The sequence below is a fragment of the Garra rufa genome, chromosome 7 (assembly GCF_049309525.1).
Source record: "Garra rufa chromosome 7, GarRuf1.0, whole genome shotgun sequence".
Lineage (NCBI taxonomy): Eukaryota > Metazoa > Chordata > Actinopteri > Cypriniformes > Cyprinidae > Garra > Garra rufa.
The window spans coordinates 20,573,021-20,600,862 of NC_133367.1; the positions used below are offsets into that span (position 1 = coordinate 20,573,021).

The window sequence follows — 27,842 nt, forward strand, 5'->3', positions numbered from 1 at the left end:
AAACCATGCAGGTAATCTTTTTATTCGCCGTAGCAGGCTAAAATGCTCCCAAACTTTATGCCTGTTTCACACATACTCAGTCTGCATTGCGTCTACAGTCCGTGTGCGTTACGTATGCGGTGCAGAAGCAGCACGGACTCGTTTTGCGCTCACACAGAACGCGTTTACAGTCCGTACATTGTGAACGTTGTAATCCGTTAACATGGGTGTGGAAAAAAAATACGCACTTTAGACGGAGTATGTGTGAAACGGGCGTGTTTTGGTACGCGCAGCTGCTGCATTCAGTGCATTGGACGCCGCCATTTCTGTATGTTATCGCTCAGCATAGAAGCTAATGCCTATGTGCGACTCTCGGCAGAGAGATGCCTCACTCGGTCAGAGAAAACATGTCTGGCGACAACATCGACAATGAAATTCATTGTCGACTATTTCTATTATCGATTTTTGTCGACAACGTCGACGAATCGTTGCAGCCCTAGTCTATGGTAATGCTTTTTAATATTTCAACAGGGCCCTGCCTTCAATACAGTGTATGTGTGTGAGAGAGAAAGAGATACTGTTTCATTGTGTTCTAATGGTGGTTTAATTTTAATGTATGTAATATTCTATTACCCAGTTATATGGTAATGTCTGCAAAAGCATATATATATCAAAGCATTTGCAGGTGAATTGGGGTCCATAAGTTCAAGAATCAAAAAGAAAGTCATTTTGTACATGTGAGCTATTTTTTTTTTCCATATGATTGCAGCTTGCAGCCTTTTATTTTTAGTTTGACATGCATTTTTTTTTTTTTAGCTTTTAACAATTATTTGAATTATTATTTTTTCATTTGATATTGTTTTTTTTGTATTTTGATTTAAATTAATTTATTTTTATTTGATGTTAATTTATTGTATTTAATTGACAAATATTCTACTTAATAAATGTTTTTTACATATTTAATTATTAATTCAATTTTATTTAATTTCATTATTGTTTAACTAGTAGCTATTTATTAACAGTGCTAAAACTTACTTAAAGTTTGTTTATTTATTTAAATTTGTATTCTTGGAAACGGAAGAAATATATTTATATGTATTACTTTTATTTAATTTCCTTTTTTTACCTTTGAATTGTTATTATTTTTTAAATGTGTTTTCTTTTTAAAAATTGAAGCAATAAACAAGCATTTCCTCTTCAGAAAAAACAACTGTACACAGGTTATTGTGATTTTATTGTTTTATATATTTTATTTTATAAACATTTTATTTTGTAAATGTTTTTTATCTTATTTTTTTATTTTATTTTATTTCATTATTGTTTAACTGGTAGCTTTTAACAGTGCTAAAACTTACTTAAAATTTATTTATTTATTCAAATTTGTTTTAATTTAATTAAAACAAATTTTTAGATTTGAATTAATTTTTATCACAATTTTTTTCATGTTTAATTAATTTTTTATTATTCTTGGAAACTGAAGCAATAAACAAGTATTTTTCCCTTCAGAAAAAAAACTGTAGACAGGTTGTTGTTTTATTGTTATACCTATATACTTATATTTTACTTATATACGCATATACTTATTTATATATACTTAATTATATATATATATATATATATAATATATACACACACACTTACAGTATAAAATATGTAATTTCATATACTTCAACTGGTAGCTGTTTTTTAACTGTGATAAAAATGTGATAAAAAATTACTTTATTTTAATTTGCCGTAATAATAATTAATATTATTTACGAATGAATAATTGTCATTGTTGAATATAGAAAGGCCAGTAGTCATTTATTAAACTCACTCAAACATTATGCTTTTACCAGTGTTTCAAAATAACAAAATCCAGCACAATTCTGCAGGCATGGTTTCATGTACAGTATGTGTACTTTATTCAGTCAATGACAATGTCATGTCAGGACTTGTATTAGCGTTCACACACGTGGGCTCTTATCACAGCAGGTGCTGTTTCATTGTTCAGCGAGAAACTCTTCTTTCAAGACTTTCTTTAAGATATTTGCTAGCACCATTTTTTAAACCCTCCTTAGAAAGACAGTATTAGTTTAGTCTTTCTTCGTCTCCTTTCCAAGTCCAGTTTTCTCTAATGACAATTTGTGTTGACTAAGACAGTTCTTTTAATGTCTGCTCCATATGCAGATGACTGTCTGAATAAAAAATAGACGCTTCTAAGACTTTCAGATCCCATTCAGGACAATGAAGCGCAACACAAAATGCACATATGTGATGTTAAAACAGTGTATGTTCTTATTTTAGGTCTAAAATGCTTACGCAAGGTTATCCCGAATCCTTTACAAAGCAAATCCACAATGTCAAACAACATCCTATGATAACTGAAGCTTTTTTTTTTTTTTTTAGGTTTTCAACTTTTCTGATCCACCTTAAATCACAAAGAACCCAAAATAGTACTTTTTAAGTTTAAAATTCTTCTTTTACAAACCTTTACATTTTTTTACCTACATATTTGACTGATATATTATTTTAAAGGACGAAGGCAAATCAGCCAATCAGACAAGTTTATTGTCCGAAGCAATCAAATTGTTTTTTTTTTATGTAACATTCAGCAGATCATCAGCAGTTTCACAAATTTGACACTTTCTTTGGTGTATATATATTTTTTAAATATTTTTTAGTGTTGTAATTAGGTCGTTAAAGTCACAAAGAAATTAATTTAATTTAATTTAATTGGAAATGTTGAAGAAAATTTACATTTATGAATATAATATCAAATGTAAATATTAAACCTATTTAATTTAAATGAATGTATTTTTATTTAATTGATTTTATAATTTGGAATGAATAAAAATAATTGAATTTAAACAATACATATCCTATTTATATTTAATTAAATACATAACCATAAAACACATTTTAATTTTAAATTAATTTATGTTCATTTATATTTATTTAATTTTATGTAACACAAATTATTTTAAATTAAATTAATTTAGTTCATTTCAATGTATTCAATTTAAATACATTTCCTTTTAATTAATGTATTTTTATTTAATTGATTTTACAATTTATAATTAATTCATAAAAATAAGTGAATTTAAATAAAAAATATCCTACTTATATTAAATTAAATTCATAAACATTAAACACATTTAATTTAAATATAATTTACGTTTATTTAATTTTATGTAACAAAATGTATTTATTTATTAATAATTTATTTCAATGTATTCAATTTAAATACATTTCCTTTTAATTAATGTATTTTTATTTAATTGATTTTATAATTTAGAAGTTATTAATAAAATAGTTAAATTTAAATAATAAATATCCGATTTATATTTAATTACATGCATAAACATTAAACTAATTTAATTTAAATTTAATTTATTAATTTAATTTTATGTAATGAAAAATGTATTTAGTTATTAATAGTTACTTTAAATGTATTTAATTTAAACATATTTAATTTTAATACATGTATTTTTATTACATTTATTTTATGATTTTTAATAAATGAATACGAATAATTGAATTAAAATTTCATAGTTTAATTAATGATGTCATTTCATATAATTGTTTATTTTTGATTTTATTACAATGAGAATTTGTTACATTTATTTAAATGACATTTTATTTACATTTAAAATTAAAAAAGGGCAACATAACAGATTGATACTGTAAGGTAAATTTTGTTTTTTAAATTAATAATTGTTTAGCTCATGAAATTTCATTTGAATTTAATTTATATATTATATGTTTATATTAAATTGTATTTAAATTTAAATAAATACATGAGACTTAATAATAAGAATAGTTTTCAGTTGCATTAAAGTTAAATTGTGTTCAAAATATTGTTTTTAATCTAAGTATATACAAATATTTATTTAAAAAATAAAATTAAAATTACATTTTATTATTTAATCTTACTTTGAGAATTTTAATTGATTCAAATGATATTTAGTTCGTTGATCAAATGTGATCAAAAGTGTTCATGTTGAAAGCAAAATGCTGCGTGAAGGAATAAAAATTTCAGCCAGTCAGAATGAGGAGCATGATTTTGAACCAATAGAATTTCGCGATGGGCGGGGCTTCGTAGAATGGCTTCGTTAGCGCCTCTGGTAGATTTTGTCGAAATGTATATAGAAGCATAATGTGTGTGATAATATTTAGTTTTCTTTAGGTGTATCTGATTATTTGCTTGTCTCTTTTGTTATTAAATAGTTATACATTATATAGCATCTCTATTGATGTTCTGACTTGATTTGATTTAAGTTTGAGCGGGAAGTTCACCTGTTTACACTGAGTTTACAGCGCCATCTTTTGGTAGCTTTTAGCTACTGCGTGTAAAAATGCTGTTTGGTCAACACATCGAAACTACATGGTAAATTTGGTCCTGAATTTAATTGTTTTCCTTTTTAACATGTGTTTCTTCATTATTTTTAAGTTAAGTGCATAAATAGGACAATTATTAAATAAAGAAGTAGAAAATATGGGAGTGAACTATGAAAACGCTGATATCTCTGTTCTTTTCTTACAGGTTTCAAAGTACACTGTGAGTTTGTGAAGAAAAGCTGGCTAAACATTCAGGTGGGTTTCATATTTAAAGCTTCATTTGCAAATATATAGCGATCTGTTGATCTGGTAACTTTGCATTTGTTACCTGATGGGACGGTAATTGTGGTGTTGTTATACTAAATGTCCACCAGAGGGAGGCAGAGGTTTGTTAAACAGTTTGTAGGGGCTCAGACTTTACCTCTTGCTCTGGTTCTGCTTCAAAATGTATCTGTGGATGGCGTTTTATAATGTGAGTTGTTTAAATGTTCACATCTGAAACTGAATTATGTAGCTTATTATGTAATTGCAAGGACCTTTGGGATTTAGTGTATGAACGCTTTTCTGTGTTGAGTTTTTATGAGTGTATTTTGGGAGAGCAGCGCTGTGTGTTTGTGAGGTTAAGTGTTTGTGTGAAATGAGGTTGCTATGTACTGCCTAATTAAAAGGTTAATAACTTGTTCACTCGAACAACATTTTTGGTCACATATAAAACAAAATAGACATTAAAATGTTAATGTTATTATTTTTTTGTTTAATTAAAATGATTTAAAATTAGTTAATTTAAAATGAGTTAAAATAATACATGAAATATTTATTTACATTTTAATTTAACAAAGAATGTTTAAACACATGAACATTAAACAAATTTAATTTTAATTTTTTGTTGAATTAAAATTATTTAAAGTTAGTTCATTTAAAATTGTTAAAAATAATAAATGAACTATTTATATTTTAATTTAACAAAAAATATAAACATTTTTATTTAAAAAAATGTTAATTTTAATTTATTTATTGTTAATTATATGTATTTTTGTTGAATTAAAAGGATTTAAAATTAGTTAATTTACAATTAGTTAAAATAATACATGGAATATTTATTTACATTTTAATTTAACAAAAAATACTTAAACACATGCACATTAAACACATTAGTTTAAATGTGTTTAATTTTAAATTAAGTTTTATTTATTTTTTGTTGATTTGAAATGATTTAAAGTTAACTTAAAATTGTTAAAAATAATACATGAAATATTTATATTTTAATTCAACAAAATCATTTAAGTTATTTAATTATAATGGTTAATTTCAATGTATTTATCGTTAATTCAAATGCATTTTTGGTTAATTAATTTAAAATTAGTTGAAATAATAAGTGAAAGTTATTTACATTTTATTTTAACATGAATAATTTTTAAAGGCATGGATATTAAACATAATTAATTTAAATGTGTTTAACATTGTAATTGTAAGTTTATTTAATTTTATGTAATGAAAAACAGTATTGAATTCATTATATAATAAAATTAATGAAAATATATGAAATTTTAATTGAATTAAAATGTAAATAATGGCATTTTGAATGAATAAATAAACACATTTAATTTAAGTGTGTCTAATGTTAATTTACGTTTATTTCATTTTATGTAATAAAAAATAGTATTGAATTTATTTGTATTAATTTTATAATCTATAAAAACAAAAGTAAAAAATCCTTTTTAATTTAATTAAAATAATTCATTATTCATTTTGAATAATTATAATTATTATTCATTTAGAATATTTTAGTTAGTTTTGAATGAATAAAAATGGTTAATTTAAATGTATTTAACTTGAATATATTTCATTTTAATGAATGTATTTTTATTAAATTAATTTTATTGAATTTAAACAATAAATATCCTATTTATATTTAATCAAATACATTAACATTAAACACATTTTAATTTAATTTGTTAATTTATTTAATTTTATATAACGAACATGTTATTTAGTTATTAATAGTTCATTTAAATGTATTTAATTTAAATTTATTTAATTTTAATCAATGTATTTTTATTTAATTGATTTTATAATTTAGAATTAATAAAATAATTGAATTTAAACAATACATATCCTATTTATATTTAATTAAATGCATAAACATTAAACACATTTAGGTTTATTTAATTTTATGTAAAGAAAAATGTATGTCGTTATTAATAATTCATTTAAATATATTTAATTAAAAAATATTTAATTTTAATGAATGTATTTTTATTTAATTTATTTTATGATTTATAAACAAATGAATACAAATAATTGAATTTAAAAAAAAAGAAATATTCCATTCATAATTTAATAATGTAATTTCATATAATAGTTTACTTTAAATTTTATTACAATGAGAATTTATAAAATTTATTTAAATTACATTTTATTTATATTTAATAATTAAAAAATGGCAAACAACAGATATTAGCCTTAAGCTGTAAGATTGATACTGTAGTGTTTAATTTAAATGAATATAATTATTTAGCTCATGGAATTTCATTTGAATTTAATTAATATATTATACATTTATATTGAATTAAATTTTAATTGAATTTAATAAATTACATTAAAGTTGAATAAATGCACGAGACTTAATAATAAGAATAGTTTTCAGTTGCATTAAAGTTAAATGGTGTTTAAAATAAAAATATTTATTTAAAAAATAAAATTTAAATTACATTTAATATTTAATCTTACTTTGAGAATTTTAATTGATTTAAATATGCAATTCATTTAATTTAAATGTAATAAAAAGGTGACTAATTAATTATACCAACTGGCAAACAACAGGTATTAGTGTTCAGTTGTGTGTTGAGAAGATAAATAATGTTCTGTAAGCATTTGATTAAAGAAAAAAGCTGGAATCACAAAAACCGAGACGTGTGAAATGCCAGTAATTATGAGGGAGTGACTATGAGAGTTCACAGCAGGTTACGTCGCACCATCAGCCCTATAACAGCACCGTCAGCCCTCTCTCCCTCTCCACAACACATCTCTCCTCCCTCTCGCTCCCTCCGTCTCAGCCCTCACTCCCGCTCAAGTTGACTTCAGAAAGCGAGATCGTGCTCACGGTTAGCGTACGGCGCTATGGCTCAGAGTCAAAGCTGCTCTAAGGGCATGGGCGCATATTACTGCCTCGTTCGCAGGAGGTTCAAGAGAAGGCGCAAAAAACGATCTGAACGCAAAGGTAAACATTTGTCTTTTCACATTAAACCTAAATCACTTTGAGTCGCTCTGGATCAAAGTTCTTAGATAAATGTTCAAACACCTGTAAACGTTTAGTCGTAAACATTTGTGTGAACGTTTAATCGCAAATGCTTATGTTTACGTAACGGTTTGTCTTTTGTTTGAAACATGTTTTTTTCTTCTTCTAATTTTCTTTTATTTGTTTGATTAACTTTGAACTGGAATCTACAAAAGACTCAACTAAATGGTTTATTGACTTTTTTTGTATTTTGAGTAGATTTAACTTCTGTTTGCGCAAATTGTGTGTTAGTATTAGTATTGTTTGCAATGCTTTTGTTTGTGATCTATGAACGCCAATATGTAGTTAAACAAGGTTTATGATCTTGGAAAACCTGAAAATGTTTTGCGATTTTGAACAGTAATGATATATAAAGTATTTAATCTTAAAATTAGGATTTTTTTGTTAATAATGCACAGCAAACATAATATTTAGAGTTGAGTATACTTGATTTATATAGGCGTCAATAACAGTGCAAATAAAAGTCGAGCTGGGTTCATTATTTACTTTTTTGATTTAATAAAAATATATTTGTAAATGTATTTAGTTGTATTTATTAAATTTATTTTAGAATTTATACAAATATTTTATTAGAATTAATAATAAAATTTTCATAATATAATAGAAATGTATTAAATTTTATTCATTTAATATATAGTGTCATTTTAAATGTAGTTATTAATATTTAATCTCTTTTCAATTAACATTTTAATTAAATGTTTTTTTATATCTATTTACTTTAAAAAAATTCAATCTTAGCCATTGAAAAGTACATTTTCCCATGTATAAAATATTTATTTACATTTTTATTTAACAAAATTGTTTAATTTAAACATGTTTAATGTTTATTTAAATACTTTTATTTTTTGTGTAATGAAAAATAGTACTTAATTCATTTTTATTATTTTAATTTATAATAAAATGAATAAAAATGCAGTTTTTTATTTGAATTAAACATGTAAAATAATAAAATATATTATTATTTACCTTTTGATTTACTAAATGTTCATTTCAATGTATTTAATTTTTTATTTGAATTAAAACATTTTAAATATTTATTATTTTACCTTTTGATTTAGTAAAGATATTTAATCTAACTGTATTAAATTGTATTTATTTAATTTATTTTATAATTGATAATAAATAAAAATAATTAAATTAAATTAATAAATGTTTTATTTACATTTTAATAATAAAACCATATTTTAAATTAATTTATTTCAATTTAATTAATCATGTCATTTTTAATTTACTTTAAATACAATCTAATGTACTGTGTGTATATAATATATAATTATAATATATTATATACAATCTAATGTACTTTATATGTAGCATATAATATATAATGATAAAAAATACATTGTATTTAAATGTAATAAAGGGATTATTAATAATAATGATGATAATAATAATATAAAAAGGTGAACAACAGATATTAGTCTTCAAATGCATGTTGATAATGTAAAGTAAATGTTATAAAAATTTTATTTATTTAAATGTATATAATTATGTATTTAATGAAATGTCTTAATTTAAATAATCTAAAATGTTTTGAATGAGAATTTTAATTAATTTAAATAAAATGGAAATTGTATTCAATTTAATAAAAGGTATATATAATTAGTATTTTTGTTTTATATTATAGATTCTAAATATTTTTTACAAAAATTATAAAATTATGATGGAATTGGTGAAAAGTGTATATATAATTTATTATTTTTATTTTATATAAAAGATACATTTTTTATTTGATTGAACGAGACCTTTATAATTTTAATAACTTTAATAATCTAATGGAATGGAAAGCTGGAAATTCTAATGGAAAATGTTCCATAGTAAATGTTCCTTTAGTCCTTTGGACAAAAGGTTTGTGTGTTGTTGCAGTCAGTGATAATATGAAGTGTCAGACTGAATTCTTACATACTAGTTGTTGCGTTATAGCGACTGTTATTTTGGTCTACGACTTGTCCTTACTCAAGGTTCGTAACGGCTCGTACTGCGCTTCTCTCTCTCTCTCTCTCTCTCTCTCTCTTTCTGAGTGTGTTGTCAGTGCTGAAGGCAGCAGATAGCAGGTTCAATTCAGACAGCTCCTCATGTGTGAAGTTTAATCCGTCTCATTAGAACGGCCACTTCACGCCGCTAATCTCTCTCCATGGTTACGCCGCCAATCCAGTCCAGCGCTGCCGCCAGTCCAAAGATGAGCAATTGAGTTAGCGTTCAGATAAAAGATTATATCATTCACTTGTTTAGTGAACAGATAACCTTTTAATTCCCCTTCACTTCAGCAGGTGCGTGATGCTCTGATGGACACACGACATACCTGCTAATTTGTAGCTCGCGGTCTCTTGATATTCCTGGATGGAGATCTTGATAAGCAGTTGTTTTAGTATAATACAAACTTTCAGTCTTAGTATGATCCTCCCAACCTCTGCGCTTCAGTAATTAGTTTTGCAGCTTTCTAGTCAATGGGAATCGCAAGCAGTGTATATAATAATAATAATAATAATAATAAAAATAATAATAATGTATTATTAATATAAAATTATTTTTAAAAAATGATATATTTATATTTAATGTTGTAGTTATAATATTAAATATAAAAAATAATTATTACATTTTAGTATTTATTATTATATTTATATATATATATTATTATTTTTTTTTTATTGTTTCCAGATTAATTCCTTTGAACAAGTCCTTATCAACAACAATAATATTTTTTATATTGTTTTATCTATTTTCTAGATGGTGATGATGATAATAATCACAATAACAATAATAATCATCAAGTTATTATATCTATATTATTATTTTCAGATTTCAAGTCCTTAATAATAATAATAATAATAAATGTAAATAGAAAAAATTTAATAGAGCTAAATTTTAACTATATATATATATATATATATATATATATATATATATATATTTATATATAAACTATATATTTATATATAACTATATATTTATTTATATAATGATTTTTATTATTTATATTTGCAATACTATTATTATTGTTATTGTTGTTATACTACTACTACTACTTCTATTTTCAGATTCCTTTGAACAAGTTAATAATAAATAAATAAATGTAAATTGAATATATAAAGCAAACAGAAAAAATTAAATAATTATTAATCTAAAATAATAAATATTACAATTTATATATATATATATATATATATATATATATAATGTTTATAATAATATTATAATATATATTATCTATAAAATTATCTATAATTTCCAATATATATGCTTTTATATTTATAATAATATAAGATATTTATATTTATTGTTATAATTATAATATATATTCATAATATTTATTATTATATTTTAATATTTATTATTATATCATTGTTTGTTCTTTTTTTAATATTATTTATATTTATTATTGTTTTTATTTTCAGATCGATTCCAAGTTCAATTCCTTAATAATAACAATAATAATAATAATATTGATAATAATAAATAATATAAATAGAAAAAAATGAATATAATTATTCATATAACATTAATAAATGTTAAAATTATATGTAGTATATTTGATCTATAATAACATATCTATAATTTCATCTATATATTATTTTACATTATTAATAATAATATTATAACATTTTTATATTTAATGTTATATTAAATATTTGTAATAATTATTAGTATACATTTTACATTACATGTTACATTATATAATTTTATATTATTTTGTAATATATTTAGATTGTTATTTTCAGATTGATTTCTTTAAACAAGTGCAATTCCTTAACCTTTACTATTATTATTATTATTATTATTATTATTATTAGTTTGTTATGTTATATTATATTATTATTATTATTATTATTATTATTGTTATTGTTATTATTATTATTTTTTCTGATTGATTTCTTTGAACAGGTCTGATCCTTAACATTTACAATTTTTTTTGTATTTTTTATATTATATTATTATTATTATTATTGTTGTTGTTGTTGTTGTTGCTATTATTATTTAATTTAAAGTCAAATTCCTTAACAATTCTTTAAATTTTTTGAGTGATTATTAGTGAAAATTATTAGAAAACAAAGCCTGTTTATGAAAAATTATGGAAATGTAATATATTTCAGCATGTCTTTTTTTTAATCTAAAGGCAAATTGAATTGATAAGTGCAATGGTAATTTTTTGCAAAACAAATAGATCATTTTACATTTGTTATATCTACTAAAATATTTATATATTAATATATTGCATCTTTTGAATAAAAAGTTCTTAACTTCTTCCAAAAATGCGAAGATGTGAAGAAAATCAGTCGACCGCTGTCTAGGAATAAGTCTGCATTGGTAAATAATCCTCAAGCGAGGATTACAAACTGAAAATATACATAAAAAAGCGCCAAGTTATTTCCTTTTGGATGCCCGCTTGAAAATATTGAATTTTGAACAGAAATGGGCCACAGCAAATTAGATAAACATGGTTACTTAAGCGTTTCCACACCCTGTGCCGTCGTCTCTCATGCTCAAACATGGAGATAAAAAAACCCATTTCCTCCAGACCAAGAGTAGTGGAGTGAAGTCCCAGGGGACGGACTGTGTGAGTTTAATCTACTGGAGGGGGGGAATAAATTCAGCATTAGCTCAAGCGGTTCAGGTTTGACCAGCCGAAACCGAGAGCGTGTCCAGCCCACCTGTCTCCTCCTCTCACTTTCACTCTCTCTCCCTGTTTTTTTTTTTTTCCTTCTGATGGACTCAGCGATATAGATCCGTCTCAGTGGCATGTGGTCTGGTCTGGAGCTTTGCTGATAAAGTGTGTTATCTGTCCCACCTGTTCTCACCCGTAACATCAATGGCACCTGTGTTTGCTCCTTTAGACGCTCCTTCATGTGTTAGGGATAATGGGGGCTTTTCACAGTTTTAGAAGTTTGCTTCTAGCTCAAACAAGTTGTGTTGTTTACTCGCCCTCATGTCGCTCCAAACCTGCAGGACACAAAAGTAGATATTTAGAACAATCTTACAGTGGAAGTCAATGTGGTCCAAAACGACATAACATTGGACACCATTCTCTGAGTCCATTTTTCTAGCTCTGTGTTTCAGTTCATGTATGTTAAATGATGAAATCGCTTGATTGGCTTATCAAATTGACACGCAGCCCTGCCGCCGCCCGCCGAGTCCCTACGGAGTAGACACTAAACGGATGCTGTCATAAAAATTTTACAGGTCCTGTGGTGAAGACATGGCGGTACTGGCAGCTGCTAATTGTCTGAAAGATGGCAAGCTTTATTTGATCAACTCTGAAGCTAAAGCCTGTGACCGGCTGTTAGCATTGTGCACCCTGAGAGTTCGTAGAGACCGAGACACATTTGCAAAGCTGAGCTCACAATATAATGGTAGTAATGTTGTTAGATAAAGGGATAGTTTAGGTAAAAATGAAATTCAGTATTAAATTACTCATCTTCATGTTGTTTCCAAAGCATGGAAGAGAAGAAATTGTTGAATAAAGTTGTTTTCTACGTGCACTAATGTAACAAGCTATTTTAACGATGTCCTTACTACATTTCTGGGTTATTTGAACGTGTCAGTTGTGTTGCTGTCTATGCAGGGTCAGAAAGCTTTCGGATTTCATCTTAATTTGTGTTCCCAAGATGAACGAAGGTCTTATGGATTTAATGACAGATTTTTCATTTTTGGCTGAACTATCTCTTAAAAAATGTGTATACATTTTGTAGTAACTGGTATTATGATTTTTAAATGTAATATATTGGTTTGTCACTAATATATATTTTTTCCCTACAGGGATCATCAGCAAAACAATGAATGAAGGTAGGCAGAAAAACGTCTGTTATGTTAGTTGAGTTCTCATGTGTTGTAAACCAATCTCTGTTAAAGTAGATCCTTTTAATCTGCATTTTGTTTTTGAAAGAAACTGTGGCCATAAAAGTGGTCTTTAAAATAAAACAGACTGCCTTTTGGTGACTTCAAACTGTATAATACAGATTTTTAGTGACCCCGGTCATTGTAAAATAGGGGTTGAACGATATGTGTTTTTCTGATGCCGATACAGATTATTACAGATTAAGCAGACCAATAACCGATATTTTGAAATTGATATATATGTCTGGTGTAAAAATGAAAATTAATGTCAAAATTAAGAATAGCAAGGGCTCTGACAAAAACTTTCTTTAAATTATTTTATCGGCATATCTATCGGTTTTGAAAATGACGCTAACCATAAAAATGCTTAATATCGTCACAGATATTGTAAAGTATGTCTATGTAAGTCTTAATAATGACAATTTTTTTGTGTTGCATAGAAAAAATATGCAGGTTTGCAACAACATGAGTAAATTGTTTTCTGTTTTTTTTTATTGTTAATTTATTTTTTATTTACTTATTTATTTATTTTTGGTCAAATTTTAGAATCAATATAATGTAAGTCGATAGGTAACCAAATGCAACTGCCTTCCATTTTTCAAACTGAGTTCTTTTTTTTTTTTTAGCTTTAGTCTATTTCACACTGTTGGTGTGTGTGTGTGTGTGTGTGTGTGTGTGTTAAGAATAAAAGTTAAGAATAACAAGAGCTCTGACAAAAACTTTCTTTAAATGCTTTTGAATTATTTTATCAGCATATCGGTTTTGAAAATGAGGTACTGATAACCATAAAAATGCTTAATACCAGCACAGATAGTCGTCTAGGCTAATAATCTATCAACCCCTATTGTAAAAAATAACAATTAATGTCAAAATTAAGAATAGCAAGGGCTCTGTCAAAAACTCTTTAAATTATTTTATTTGCAAATCGGTTTTGAAAATGACGATAACCTTATAACCATAAAAATGCTTAATGTCGTCACCGATAATCGGTCAAGTCCTATTGTATAGTATACAAGTCTTATTACTGACACATTTTTGTGTTGCATAGAGTAGAATACAAGTTTCTACTCAAGGAAACCATTTTCACCTTGAATAAACATTGACAATTTTCAAATAGAAAAGTTAATGGTTTTCAAACAGGTTTCCTAAATGCTGTCAATGTCCGTTATTGGTCAGCCAAACAGATAGCCAAGCACCAAACTCACAGCATTGGTCGAGCCAATGTTGGACAGATCAGGATCTTAAAGGAGAAGTTTACTTCCAGAATAAAAAATGAAAAACATTCCAGGATTTTTCTCCACATAGTGGAGGGGCAATGGGATGAAGGTCCAAATTGCAGTTTCAGCGCAGCTTCAAAGAGCTGTATACGATCTCAGCCAAGGAATAAGGGTCTTATCTAGTGAAACAAGTGGCCATTTTCTTGAAAAATTATTTTTTATTGTATTAGAAAATGTTTCATGTTTGCAACAAAAGTAATATTGTTTTTTTATTTTATTTTTTATTTACTTATTTATTTTCAGTCAAATTTTAGACTCAGTATAATATAACTCAACAGGTAACCAAATGCAATCTTTCAAACTGAGTCAATTGTTTATGTTTTGTCTATCACACTGTTGGTGTGTGTGTGTGTGTGTGTGTGTGTGTGTGTGTGTGTGTGTGTGTGTGTGTTTGTATGTGTTAAAAATAACAATTAAGAATAACAAGAGCTCTGACAAAAACGTTCTTTAAATCATTTTCAATTATTTTATCAGCAAATTTTATCAGTTTTGAAAATGAGATACCAATAACCATAAAAATGCTTAATATCGGCACAGATAATATGCCAGGCTGATATTTTGTCAACCCCTATTGTAAAGTATCTTGTAGTCATCACTAGTGTGAGCAAATAGAAAAGCTGGGTGTTTTCAGACAGGTTTTCTGAGCACTGTCCTTGTCCGTTAATGGTCAGCCAAACAGATAGCCATGCCCCAAACTCACAGCATTGGTCGAGCCAATGTTGGACAGATCAGGATCTTAAAGGATTAGTTACTCACCCCTGTGTCATCAAAAATTTTCATGTCTTTCTTTCTTCTTTTCTATTTGGTCACACTAGGGATGCAGAAATTACAAGGTTTTACTCAAAGAAACCATTTTCACCTTGAATCAACACTGCAAGATATTTTACAATAGGAGTTGATTGATGAACGCCCTGGCCAATTATTGGTGCCGATATTCAGCAATTTTATGGTTATCGTTATCAGTCATTTTCACAACTGAATTGTGATAAAAAATAATTTAAAGACATGAACATCTTGGATCACATGGGGGTATGTAAATTATCAGGAAATGTTCATTTTGGCATAACTTTTAAAACCACAAAAATAAGTTTGCATTTCTGTTTGGCGACAGCTCTGTTAGTTGCGCTTACCTTTAATCCAAGAAAACATGAAGTACTTGTGGACCGTAATACCTTATAGGCTGACACCGAAAGTTTGTTTCTTTGCTTTTGCTGACACTTGGAAAGAATCAGGTCGAAATGTCTTTTTTCTATCTGCACAGCACTTGCACACAAATGCCTTCCTCTATCCCAGGGGTTTTCAAAGTCTAAGACAGTGGGCCTCCCTTTTGACACAACTTACCCATTGGCGCCCCCCCCCCCCAACACATATATAAACACACAGAAAAATGTCAGACTGTTAACTCACTTTTATCATTATTTGTGTTAACATGAAAAGTGCAATTATTCACAGAGTAATAACAATAAAAACTTCACTTTGAGAGACTATTCTGAGAGGCCATATTAAGTGAATCTGAACCATAACAATAAAATCTGAACTTTAACAAGAAAGGTTTTCAGACTTTATTAACCAAAAATGATAAAGTAGTTTGTCGTGTCTGTTTGTTGGGCTGCACAGTTCAGACAAATGTTGTTTTTAATCAATATAAATCTGATTATTTTAATTACTAAACATTAAATTACTAAACATTAAAACTAAACAGTATTTACTGTTAATGATTATTTATTTGACAGACAACTGCAGCATGACCTGTTAACATGCAGGATGCCTAACTATAAATGTTCAGAAAGGTATAAGGATTTATTCCAAAATAAGTTATGATTAAAAATCTGACAAAAAAAAAAAAAAAAATCATATGCATTCACTGAGGGAGTGAAAAAAAAAAAAAACTCTACACTGGAGGAAAAAAACTTAGAGAAAAGTATTATTATTCCTATTTTGACCCAAAATAAGGTGTTAATATACATGTAATATAATATATGTAATATAATGTTTCATTCATACAAGAAATCACTAATATGGACAAAGGTATACACTTAACTCCAATAGAGACGTTTGTACGAAAAAAAGGGTTATCTCTGTTCTTCAAGCCATATCGGATATTTTTTATATGAATAAACTATAGATGCAATGCCATGCTAATTAATAGCCTTTATCAATTTATAAAATACTAGCCAATATAAATAATGATTTTGCCTTATTCTGTGATGCAAAACCACATTAGATCTCAAAAGGAGGCTATTTCAAACACTCGACCTAAATAAATTTGGAGCAAAAACATGTTATTAAAATGTTCTCAATAGACAACGGGTTTGTAAACAGACTCAAAACAACGCAAAATCCATGCATGCGTTTTCACTGAGCTAAAATTTAAACGTAGCATGCAGAGCTGTCTGCACTATATAGCTCTTCGATTCTAAACATGTACCTTTCTGCACAGCGCCGTTTCAAGTCGAGCGCCCCTAAAAATCCAATTGACATTCTCTCGACCGCCGGATTCGTCTGTTGGACGGGCCGTCACTGGACATATAGCTGCATTGGCGGGCTTGCCAAACACAAGTGAATTCACAGCTACAGCCTTCTGGGTGGAAATGTTTTTCTTGCTTTTGACGCATTATATATATATTTTTTTTAGCTTCGTTTAATTTAAAAAACATTTAAATACAATAAAAAATATATATAATATCAATAAGTATATTTTTAATATATAATATTTTTTCCCCTGCGCCTCCCCTGACATGCTCTGGCGCCCCCCTGGGGAGGCGCGCCCCACACTTTGAAAACCCCTGCTCTATCCAGATCTCTTTCTATTCCTTTCTGCATTTCTTTTTTCACTCTCTCTCTCACTCCAATAGTGTTTCCTGATGAGCTGGAGGGTCGTAGAGCTGAGCTATTGCTCGCGTTCAGGCTGCGTCGTACGATCGTACATCTAGCCTTCACTCAGAAAGACCTGCTGTGCATTCTAAGCCGTCTGCTCTCCGTGGTCCTGAATTCATCCTTCTTAGCTCGCAGCTCTCCATGGTGCTGAACAAGAGTGGCATTTAATGCACCGTCCCGTGCTGTTTTAAAGCACCGAATGCAGTTTCCAACATGCTAACGGTGTCTGTGATGTCATTTCAACTCAGAAATGCCTTGAGCTAATAGCAGACATCTTAAACGCTCCGTTAAGAGAGCAGAGCATTCAAGAGTTCAAGCCGAAAGTTCAGTTTTAGAGTCACAAGCAAGTTTGACTCCAGTTTTAAAGACCCAACTAAAGTGCAAAGAAAAACTGAGGTTGATGAAAACAATCCTGTGAGGTTGATCTGTGTGCAGATGTTGAACAGTGAGTGATGTCGGCTAATTTATCAGTACCTCTCACTAATGTGCCAGGCGTCACACTGTGAGAAATGCCTCCTATTATCTCACGGGCTTTCATTTTCATGAGGTTCGCCACAGCTAACCCTTCTTTTATGGCGTTTTACCGCCGTCAACATCAATCGGTGATCGCCATCAATGAGCAGGTGCACTTATCTCTGAGTGAAATGTGGACAGATCTCGCATTCAGAATATGTGATTTTATCCCAACTCCCGACACCTCATTTTCCAGTTCTTGCATTCATAATGGTTTCTAAGAGGGAAGGGGTTTTGATTTCATGTTTGTTCACCTGAGACATTTTCTTAGCTCGGTCCAGCATCAAATGGGACATTTTGGAAGGATTGAAAACTTGAGATGACAGGAAATAAAATGGTGTTGATGTCTAGAGCGTCGGTATATTGGCTTTAAAAAGCTTCTGTTGAAGTGCCTGCGCGCGTCACTCGCCTTTAATAGCTTTCGTGATTTATCGAGCTTCTCAGGCTTGTTTATCATGGAGTCTCTTATCGACTGTATCCACTTCACTCAGCCCCTTCAAAGTCTCGTCTTGACGGCCGCATCCTCGTTCAAGCCTATCCGTACAGACGCTTCATATCTCCCTGCCTTTGGATTCAGTTATTTTGTTTCTGCCAATATTGGTTTCAAAAGATTTCATAAGTGTTGCTGCAGAGGTGTAGCAAAGCATGAGATCAAATGTTCTTTTGATTTTTTGAGCAAAAAGTTATTGTAAAGTAACTCAGTTTTTAAGAATGTTCAAGATCCAATAAACCGAACTGCTCCTCCCCAGAAGACGTTTTAATTCCTCTAAACTTTCTTCTGTTCACTCTTGAGCTGAGGCGTGAGTGCTAAAAGTGACTGTTTTCTCAAAGCGTGCTCTGCCTGTCTCTTTCACTGATTCATTAGGGGAATGTTAGCATTTAATTGGGCAATAATTGCACCTGCACATTAGTTGTCTCCCGTCATTAAAGCTGGTTAATTAGCCTCATTAAGGGAGCAGGCGGAGGGTGTAAGTGGGAACAGATGACTTCAGTAAGCAGAAATCATGATTGGAGATGAATTTTAAATGTCCTTTCCTCTGTTTCTCTCTGCAGTTGGAGCCGGTGGGCGGCCCAGGGGGCAGCAGAAGTTCTGCAGTCTGGATGTGGATGAAGAGAAACGCATGAGTGAGTGTTCTGTCGTTTTTCCATCTCTTTGGAAATGGGAAAACAAAGAAATATTTTAGTTTCAACAATGTTCTAATTTTTGCGTTATTGAAAGGTGCCAAAAATATGGAAGACTTCTCCTCAGAACCTGGTCAGATTTTTCTCTCCGTATTACTCTAATCTTAAATTCAGAGCAGACGAAAATATTTTTCTTGCGAGTCAATGTTTTAATAGGAACCCTGTGTATTAAGACTTGTTTAGCTTAACTTGTTAGCTCTTACTGAAATATGTAGTAGAAAACACCTGAAAGATTTGTTATTTACATATTTTGGACTACTTTTGATTGCAAATTTAAATTTTGCATTTGGTGAGCCACCTTGAATTCTGCACTCTTCTGCTTTTTTCCACCCTATCAGTGAGATCCTGTTACATGTTTTCCACCTGATTGTTGCCTTTGAGCTAGTGCACAATCCACAGTATGCTTCGAGTCTATGGGGGGCATGGTTAGGAAGTTAACACCGTGCCCAGAAGGACAATTTGTAGACAGACAGCACAGAGGAAAAGTGAAGGTTGTTGACAACTCTGAAATTGGAGTGTGATGATTCAGTCTGGTGAGGATTATAAACTCACACACTCCAACATAAAACCCGTGTGGAGCTTTTTTCCCCCCTTGTTTACTGACTTGCAAACTGTGTATTTTGCAAGGTAAGAAGATAGGGTTGTACCTTAGGACTGACCATTGATTCCTATACCTATCAATTTTCAATCTTTTCAGTTGATCTCTCTCTGTTTATTTCTGTCATTGTTATAACGTTTTAAGCTTCTGAAACAAAACACAAAGTTACTCTCTCTGGGCATTGTAAGTTTGTTTAACATGGTTGTAAACCACAACCTAGACAGATTTCTGACGGGAGCCCTTGGAGAGTCACGAGGAATAGGTTATGAAACGGTCTTTGGTGGAAGGCAATCAAGGCTATGATTGTTCTACAGTGATGCCCAAGAGTCACAGGAAAACACCAGCTAGTGAGGAAAAAATGCTGTGGAAAAGTGAAAGTGACATGTGGCCAAGTATGGCGTCCCATACTTTGAATTTGTGCTCTTCGTTTAACCCATCCAAGTGCACACACACAGTAGTGAACACACACACGGACAATGGGCAGCCATTTTTTTGCTCCTGGTGCCAAGGGAGCAACTCAGGGTTTGGTACCTTGCTCAAGGGCACCTCAGTCGTAGTTACTGAAGGTGGAAGAGAGTGCTGGTCATTCACTCCCCCTACCGGCAATTCCTGCTGATACTAAGACTCAAACCTGCAACCTTCAGGTTACAAGTCTGACTCTGTAACCATTAGGCCATGACTGCTGACTAAGATAGAACAAAGTACACAAAATGGCTTGCAGGCTTTATAGATTCCCAGTGAACCTGGGGCACTGCCTGATGACCCTCCTCCTGCCAAAAATAACGTGATGATCCTAAACGATCATCAACCAGGACTAAAGTGGAGACTTGTGGTGGAAAGTGGCCAGAGCTGCAGCAAAAACACACAGATTTTGGCTTATTTTTTGTCCACTAATGGGTTTTTGAGCTGATAAGAATGGGTTACACCTTAGACTGACCTTCAATTCACGATCCCATCACAGTCTAAACCAGGGGTGCCCAAACTTAGTCCAGGAGGGCATGTGTCCTGCAGAGTTTAGCTCCAACTTGCCACAACACACCTGCCTGGAAGTTTCTAGCAGGCCTAGTAAGAGCTTGATTAGCTGGTTCAGGTGTGTGGTTGGAGGTAGAGTTTGAGCACCCCTGGTCTAAACCTTCCGATATCACTTTCTCTCTCTTTTGCCTTTTGTTTTTTATTCACATTAATAGGAGCTTTCGCACCGGAGGAACCTTTTCATGGTTCCTAGAACTATTGGTGGAAGTACCACTTTTTAATGTTTTTGACCGCAGAACCTAAGAATGTATTTAGCTCTAGGAACTCAGTTTGGGAGAATTAAAGGGGATTTCTTGTGGTGCAAACACGTTAAAAATGCGGGTACTTCTAGCCAGTAGTTCTACCAACTATGAAAAAGATCCTCTGGTGTGAAAGCCCCTTAAAATAGCTCCTACTTCAGAGTAGGGTCTAAAACAGTTCTATAGAAACTACAACCTAAGTCATGTCCGCTCCACTTTTCAAGGTCTAGTCCAGCTAAAATGACGATGATACAACAACCAGAGTATAATTTGGTGTCTCAGATGGGAGCAACTCATTCACTTTTCAGTATGGCTGTAGAAGTTGAAGGACGGCTATTTGTGGGTACAGGCTCAGTGTAGACGGAAACCGAGATCAATGCTGTGGAAAACACTTTTTACAGTTTCGCAGTGCATTTCAAGCTTACATTTTCATGTATGCACTCTACTTTCAAACAGGCGGTTCTTCCCAGTCAGAATTTAGGAAGACCCTATTGATTCTTTCTGGAAGCACTGTCTATTTCACCTGTTTCTGTCTGTCTGTTCTCTCTCTTTTAATTTATATTTCCTGAGCACCAAATGGAGTAACTTATCAAGCTTTTACTGCAGGATGTTATAAATGAGAATTTACACTCATTTCCATCAGCTTTGGCAACTGGTTGATATGATGTTCCTTGTTTTGGTAGTTTGCAATTGTTCTTTAGTAACAGTGAACCAGCGACACAAAATGTAGTAAGGGATACAGTAAAAAAATATTTTGATGCAAAAAAAAATCTGGATTCACAGGAAAATGTATATATATTTACAAAAAAAGTTCTTCTAGTAATTGTATAAATATCGAAATAATGAAAATACGTAAAGAGTTTGTGCTTCAAGTTTGGCAAGGCAATTTGTTCTCAATCTAAGTGTCTAAAATTCTTTGGAAAACAAAATTAATATTTTTAAACCATCTTAATGTTAAATGTTTTAGACTAAACCTGCTCTTAGGATGGTATCATTTCAATCCAGTTACAAAGAGAGATGAAAGAATCTCTAAATTTTGCATTTACAAGGTCCTGCACCGAAGGCATTGTAAGTTACTCTCTCTGGACATCACAGGTTCGTGTAGCATGGAAGTTAAAGAAAACCTGCTTGGGGAAGGGCCTCACATAGCCAATGGAAATGCTCGAGGACCGAGCAGGAAACGCCCTCTGGAAGAGGGCAACAAAAGCCACGGGCATTCCAAATTCCGGCCCAAGAAGCGCAGGAAACCGCAAGGGCCGATCTTGCCGAAAAATGCTCTCATGCAGCTGAACGAAATCAAACCGGGACTGCAGTACAAACTCCTGTCTCAGACGGGACCAGTACATGCACCCGTGTTCGTTATGACCGTTGAGGTTAACGGACAGTTATTTGAGGGCTCAGGCCCAACGAAGAAGAAGGCCAAACTGAACGCGGCCGAAAAAGCACTACGCTCTTTCGTTCAGTTTCCCAATGCATCTGAAGCTCACCTCGCGATGGGTCGCACCCTGACCGTTAACGCAGACTTCACCTCAGATCAAGCTGATTTCCCAGACATGCTGTTTAATGGATTTGAGACGCCCGCACCGCCTGACGACCCCTTCTACCTGAGTCTCGGCAGCAATGGGTCTCTCTGCTCCCTAAGCGAATACCCTTTGCCCGTGGCTCTGAAAAACAACAACAGGTCACATCCTCCTCTCCCACTACCCCCTCCACTCACAACGCCCCCTACAGGCAGTGGCAAAAATGCTGTGATGATCCTAAATGAGCTTCGGCCGGGACTGAAGTATGAGTTTGTGGCTGAGAGCGGCGAAAGCCATGCCAAGAACTTTATAATGTCAGTCACCGTAGATACTCAGATGTTCCAAGGTTCCGGACGGAATAAGAAGCTGGCGAAAGCGAGGGCAGCCCAAGCGGCACTGTCAGGACTTTTTAACATGCAACTGGACCAGACGCCATCCCGACAGCCAATTCCAAGAGAGGGACTTCAGCTACACCTGCCTCAGGTGAGAACTGTGTACCCTAGTACCTTTTTCACCTACATTCTCAATTTTTTTCCCTAAATCTAACAGTAGGTTTTAAAAGGATAGTTTACCCAAAAATTAAAATTCTGTCATTAATTAGTCACCCACATTTTATTCCAAACCTATAAGACCTTTTATTGAAAATTTTTAGAACACAAATTAAGATATTTTTAATGAAATCCAAGAGCTTTCCATTACATTGCTGTCTATCTATACTCGTAGCTTCATAAAGTTAAGGTTGAACCACTGATGTTACAAAGACTATTTTAACAATGTCGTTACTACCTTTCTAGGCCTTGAACGTGATAGTACCATTGCTGCCTATGCAGGATCAGAAAGCTCTTGAATTTTATCAAAAATATCTTATCTTGAACAAAGGTCTTAACAGGTTTAGAACGACATGAGGGTGAGTAATTAAAGGAGTAGTTCACTTTCAGAACAAAAATTTACAGATAATGTACTCACCACCTTGTCATCCAAGATTTTCATGTCTTTCTTTCTTCAGTCGTAAAGAAATGGTGTTTTTGAGGAAAACATTTCAGGATTTCTCTCCATATAATGGACATCTAAAAAAGTATATAAAATGTATATAAGTTGTAAATGTTTTGAGAAAATAACCGATCGTTTAGCCAGATAAGACCCTTCTTTCTTGGTTGGGATCATTTAGAGCCCTTTAAAGCTGCATTTGAACTGTTCAAACTCGGGGGCACCATAGAAGTCCATTATATGGAGAGACATCCTGAAATGTTTTCCTCAAAAAACACATTTTCTTTACGACTGAGAAAAGAAAGACATGAAAATCTTGGATGACAAGGGGGTGAGTACATTATCTGTAAATTTTTGTTCTGAAAGTGAACTACTGCTTCAATGTCAGAATTTTCAGTTTTGGGTGAACTATCCCTTTAACTGTGGCCATTGTGTAAATGATCATTGTTTAGTCAAAATTACCTCCTATGGTGGGCTAAGTTTAGGCTACGATGAACATGATGGACTACGTCATAAGTTAATTCTGTTCATTTCTATATGTCTCGCATTTTATCAAGCTTGATATTGAAAAAGCAATTTTAATGCGATTAAATGTTATGCTTCGGTAGCTTTGCTTAACCGTCATTTGTCCTTTGTAAAGCTCCTGCCAGTCTTCATTTAACAATTTTAATTAAATGAGAACCTACACACGAACGTTTCAGCTGGATTTCAAATGAACTCAAGCATTAAACCTTTAATCGGTGCTCCAGTGTACACGGCATTATTTACACATTAGTTAATCCTGTTCATAATCCCTCCCATTCCCCCTTGATAACAACCGAAGAGAATAAACAGAATCTTAATTAAAATCAGATACAGGAGCACTTCTAAAACAGGAAAGCGCATCACCTTTCTGTTTAAAGAGATCTTTTAGTAAAAGGTCTGCATCAGTCAAGCAATTCATTGCTTTTGTGTTTGAGCATTTGCCATTTCATCAACCGTTTTCAAATGGATACATGTTCTCTCTTTAAAATGTATCCTTGGAATTTATTCCATAACGATGTTTGCACAGTTACGGTTGTGTGTTCCCCAGGTCCTCGCGGACTCTGTCTCTCGTTTAGTTGTGGAGAAGTTCAGCGAGCTGACAGATAACTTCACGTCCCCACATGCACGGCGGAAAGTCCTTGCGGGTGTTGTCATGACTACTGGTAAGCACAATGCATGCTTATGACTGGAACGTTGAAACAGGCACATGTACTATTTGGCTCAATCACGTCAACCGTTTTATCAGGTACTGATGTGAAGGATGCTCAGGTGATTTGCGTCACCACTGGAACCAAGTGTATAAATGGGGAGTACATGAGTGATCGAGGACTGGCCCTTAACGACTGCCATGCTGAGATCATCGCACGTCGCTCCCTCATTAGATACCTGTACAGTCAGCTGGAATACTTCCTCAGGTGAGAAACATACACGTATCTTTTACGGCTTATAATTCTACAGTTCTATATTTTCAATCATACTTTTTTTTTCAGATATATATATATTTTTTTTGCATTTATGTATATATATATATATATATACACATTTTACATACTTTATTTGATCACACATTACAAGTCAAATTTCATTAGGGATCAAATTTTTTTTTTAAATAATCCAACAGATTAAAACAGATCAGCACATTGTTATGGATTAAACCTGTTCTAAGGGTACAGGAAACATCGCCTCTTCCAAACAAACATGCTCCCTATAGTTGCTGAGATTGAACAGTACTTTGCCAACTGTTTGGCCCTTGTTTTAGAAATCCCCCCAATACAAAGTCCACGAATCGCCAGCCTATGTACATGACCTAGACCAGTGTTTCCCAAACTTTTTTTCTGGGGACCCACATTTTAAAGTCGATAAATCCTTGTGACCCAATAAACATTAGGCCCATATAGTTCATATATCACGAAGATAATTTATGCATTAACAAAATATGTATGACCATTTTTAAGGTCATGCTTCCACTTAACTATTTAAAAGAGATACAGATATTTGACAAAGCACATTTTTTTTAAGTAAAATGCAGATTTGCAGAAAATGCTGTTTACCACAAACACAATATTTATCTGTTATTTTGATTTCAAATCCAAAAGTGATTTTTCAGCGTTGTGATCCTCTTTTATCACAGTAAACTAATACAATAACAGACATATTCACGTTTAAACTCAATAAAAAACAACGTATTATTCAATGCACTTGACTTCTAGATTTGTATATTAAGTTGCTCAAGCAAGTTGCAACACATTTAAACACAACATAGGGAGGTTATAGCTTCCTTTTCTAATTGAAATTGGACTGTCAAAAATATTTTAATTAAAACTTACCACAGACAGAAACAGTCGGCTCTCATGCTTTTCTTTCGCACTAAATCTTTATTAAAAACAATCCTTTAAAGAACTTTTCTACCTGATCAAGTGCACGTATTATGTTGCCTTTTTCTTTAAAACTGCACTTATCCTTATTTTAAACCTAGCCAAAAAGCCACGTGTTGACTGTGAAACAGTGGACTTCATTTATATGCATTTATGGGACATTTTCGTGTCAATACATGTTCATTTTTACAGCGAACAATGCGCTGTCACTTTAATTCAGCACATGCAGCACAGCAAAAAAATAGACTCTGCCGAAAAGATCGCTGCTCTGCTGCAAACGCACTGCTTCTGGGACGCACTGCCGGACAGCAACCGCGTGCAGTGTGAACGCTCCAATCCGTTAACATGGGTGGGGAAAAAAATACGCAACGCATACGCACTGCAGATGGAGTATGAAACAGGCGATGCAGAGCGCAGCTAAAGAACAACAACAAAAAAAGAAAGCAGAAGAAAACGACGAGCTCCCTCGTGCGGCTAATAGGTGAACTACACATATAAATTTTAATCAAAAGTATATAGCGCACTGAGAAATAGTGCTCGACTTGGCGACCCATACAAAATCTCCCGCGACCCACTTGTGGGTCGGGACCCCGCCTTTGGGAATGACTGACCTAGACTACCAAACACCAGCACAATAAGATGGCATTTGTACCCAAAGTTCTCAATGATCGAGACCAATGACTGATATTTTAGAATCTTAGAGCAATAAGAGTCCTCCATAAACAAGTCAAATGCACATGAAACTTCAAATAGTGTAACTTTTTTTCCATTCACACACACACACACACACACACACACACACACACACACACACACACACACACACACACACACACACACACACACACACACACACACACACACACACACAGGCAGGGGATAGGGAGCCAGGCCTGGGATAGGGGCAGGTGGGGTGGTGGTGTAATTGGGAAAGGTCCATATCTATTACGACTTATTATACTACAGTTATATATTTTTAATCATACTATTTTGTTTCAGATAAATTTTGGCTTATTTTTGCCTTTATTTTGATAGGACAGTTGACAGAAACCAAACTTGGGGGCCAGGCCTGGGATGGGGGGCAGGCCAGGGATAAGGGGGCTGGCAAACAAGGGCTTCATTCCACTTGTGTTGTCATTCCCCTTGTAGCATGCATAACTGACGATTCTCTGTCAACCAATCAGCGTTCTGCAGTGAGTCTAGCTCCACCCTTTAGGTACCGGACTACTGTGCTAGGTAGCTCAATGAAAGGGTCCCAAAAAACTTCTGAAATTAAAAACAGAAATAATTGTGTACTGTACTGAACCATAGCTCTGGGTGAAAATTAGCCATTTATTTTATAGTTGTTAAGAATTGACAAACCATTCACACTAGCCTTTGGATATAGAAGATTTCCCAGTATCAATTTCCCAGATGCCGATTAGCATGAATGGACATGGAAATGTGCGTGTAATCAATTAGACACGGCCTTTATTCACAGTGAAATAATAAATGACAGATTTGATGAGATGGTTGTCAGGCCAAGGACCTATTTTCAATTATAGACATTTCAAAGCCCTCTTAATGGTCTCCGTTGACATCAAAGATCTCACAAGTGTGTGTGTGTGTGTGTGTTTTCTCTAGCGACAACACTGAGGAACATGAGAAATCCATATTCAGATGGTGTAGCGAACATGGCTACCGGCTAAAAGACGATATTCAGTTCCATCTGTATATCAGCACGTCGCCCTGTGGAGACGCCCGGATCTTCTCCCCTCATGAGGCTGGTGCCGAGGGTATGTAAAACGAG

At 31.9% G+C, this 27,842-nt stretch overlaps 1 protein-coding gene across 1 annotated transcript in view; it reads left to right on the top strand.

The window, feature by feature from the left end:
* adarb1a (adenosine deaminase RNA specific B1a) overlaps positions 1 to 27,842 on the top strand; it is a 49,496-nt gene that overhangs the window by 15,265 nt on the left and 6,389 nt on the right. The window contains exons 2-8 of the mRNA XM_073844157.1: positions 4,505 to 4,554; positions 13,352 to 13,378; positions 19,150 to 19,221; positions 22,243 to 23,150; positions 24,727 to 24,841; positions 24,925 to 25,093; positions 27,677 to 27,828. Of these exons, the coding sequence (XP_073700258.1) occupies positions 13,369 to 13,378; positions 19,150 to 19,221; positions 22,243 to 23,150; positions 24,727 to 24,841; positions 24,925 to 25,093; positions 27,677 to 27,828 (1,426 nt within the window). The 5' untranslated portion in view covers positions 4,505 to 4,554; positions 13,352 to 13,368. The remainder of the gene's footprint in view (positions 1 to 4,504; positions 4,555 to 13,351; positions 13,379 to 19,149; positions 19,222 to 22,242; positions 23,151 to 24,726; positions 24,842 to 24,924; positions 25,094 to 27,676; positions 27,829 to 27,842) is intronic.